Raw genomic sequence first — 2,233 nt, forward strand, 5'->3', positions numbered from 1 at the left:
GGTGTTCTGATAATGTTATCTTTAAATCTGGCACAGGAATTTTGATTACTTTTAAATGAATGTTTTAATACATTTAATAAATATTTTAATAAATTAGCTTTTAATATTTCACATTGGAAGAGGTGATTTAAAATTTCAAAGAATAGATGTAAGAAACAAAGTCAGCAAGCAATATATTTATAATACCTTTTAAAAGTGAAGAATGATACATTGTTCTAACAAATTTCCATTTCTCAATTTTTTAAAAAAAGATGTGAAATAAAAAGTATTAAAATAAGAATCATATGAACTAAAAGAAACAAATTCTATTTTATCTCTCTGCCAAAAATATACTTTTGCTTTACAGCAAATCTTTTTCATAAGGCTATCTTTAGTATAAGGCTGGGTCAACTGAACTTTAAATTTATAGGACATCTCCTTTTATTACTAACTTTTAAAAACCAAAGATATTTGGTACCTGAGGATAGTTGCAAGGGGACGAATAAAGAGATGACAGTGGATTCAGGTCTTGAGTTATGATTTCTACCTTTATGAGTCTATCATAGCACATATTTTTATGTTAACCCTAAATCTCTTTTCTGCAGTATTTTAAAAAATGACAGTATGAAGTGCACAAAATAATATTCATAATTGCTTTAAAAAGGAAAATATTAATAATTGCTTTGCCTTTTTTTGGAATGGCTAAGAAAGACTGTACTTGATATTAAGGTTCCTCTGTTTTAATATTCTGTATTGCTTTGAAAAATCTACATTTGTCATAGTTCATAGCTGCCCTATTTAAGCAGCCAGGAAAGGTTAAAAATCACTGCTCATTGGCACAGCAAAATCTCTGCTAAGCCAACTTCACATAGTTTAAAATTTCCAGTGTATGAAGACTGTGTTTTTTTCAACAACAGTCTCTCCAATCGTGACAATGTCTTCATTGGGTCTATGAACCACTCGTCCAGTGGTGGGACTCAAAGGAACAGAGGAGCTCTTAGTGCATCAGGTTCTTGAAAGAAAGGAATGAAGAAGCCCAAATGCATATTTTAATACTTTATCTGTAATACTAACGGAAAAGCATTCATAAGGAGGAGTGCATGTGTATCATGAAAGAGCCAGGCTGGAGCGCAAAAATTATTATTAGAAAGAGAATTTCCAGCTACACAATGCACCCCGGTGAGGGAATTACAAAACAGTATTCCAGAAAATATTTTTTTGCTACTCCAGTATTGATTTGGCAACATGGTGAAATAGTCAAGAAATCTTCCACCGGTTTTCTCGGTTAATGGAGGTGAATCTGAAATAACTTGGTGAAATCCCAGATGCAGGCTTTTGGAAGAATATTTCACAAACAAATTGGAAGGTCTCTGGTAGAAGCCCTAGGTACATGAGCTCAGCATTCACTGTCAAGTTGTGTGTTAGCATGGGCCACACTCACGACGACGCCTCAGTCAATACTGGGCCCAAGTTACTGCTTTTCAAGGTCTTTACAGGAAAAAAAAAAAGGAAAGAAAAGAAAAAAAAAAGAGAAAGCTTGACGTTTTGGTCCCAGATTGTGAGTTTATTAGAAAATGTACATTCATGTTTCGTGAATCAAAGACTCTTCTGGGAAAAGAATGCAAGTAAACAAACAAAACTTTTTACAGTTGCTTATGAACTTGGCTTTTCGCCCTCCATTACGCTGTTTCATTCTTGGTGCTTCCCTAGAGCAAATCACTTGATATATAACTGATCAAATTCTTGTCAGCCCTCAAAAATATAAGCAGTGTTTCTTAAAAGCCCATGTTTTCTAAGGCCACTAGAAGAAAATCTGCCAAAAAAATTGTAGTTGGTGTATTCGTCGGTTGTTGCAAGATAGCACTATTCATCTCTTGTTTCCATGACCGGTGTACTTGGCGTCTTCTACCTCAGGCCCCACCGATTGGGTGACTGCGTGTCACTGCGTGCGTCTGTGAGAAGAGCGGAGGGCTCTGCTCCGCACGCGGGTCCCAGCGAGGATCCAATGACATTCACAACGACGAGGAGCTCTGAGTGTAATCTCGTATGATCAGAGTGTCATATTTGGGAGATGACGGGATACAGAGGGCCGACTCGGACACTGGCGAGGTGGGGGTTGTGCTGCCCGAGTCCACCGAGTCTCTGAAGGGGGACGGCGGGGTGAGGGCCACCAACTCCTCCAGATCCGGTTTGCCAGCTGCAGCCTCGGGGCCGGCCGCGGGGGGCTCCAGGGCAGCACCCCCTGCCGGCGGGG

General features: G+C 38.9%; 1 protein-coding gene across 1 annotated transcript in view; it reads right to left on the bottom strand.

Moving 5' to 3' along the window:
• Nucleotides 1–272: 272 nt before the first annotated feature.
• Grm5 (glutamate metabotropic receptor 5) overlaps nucleotides 273–2,233 on the bottom strand; it is a 527,108-nt gene continuing 525,147 nt past the window's right edge. Inside the window, exon 11 of the mRNA XM_033763941.1 lies at nucleotides 273–2,231. Within this exon, the coding sequence (XP_033619832.1) occupies nucleotides 1,992–2,231 (240 nt within the window). The 3' untranslated portion in view covers nucleotides 273–1,991. The remainder of the gene's footprint in view (nucleotides 2,232–2,233) is intronic.

This window comes from Fukomys damarensis, unplaced genomic scaffold (genome assembly GCF_012274545.1).
Source record: "Fukomys damarensis isolate Sample0158 unplaced genomic scaffold, DMR_v1.0_HiC HiC_scaffold_16, whole genome shotgun sequence".
Lineage (NCBI taxonomy): Eukaryota > Metazoa > Chordata > Mammalia > Rodentia > Bathyergidae > Fukomys > Fukomys damarensis.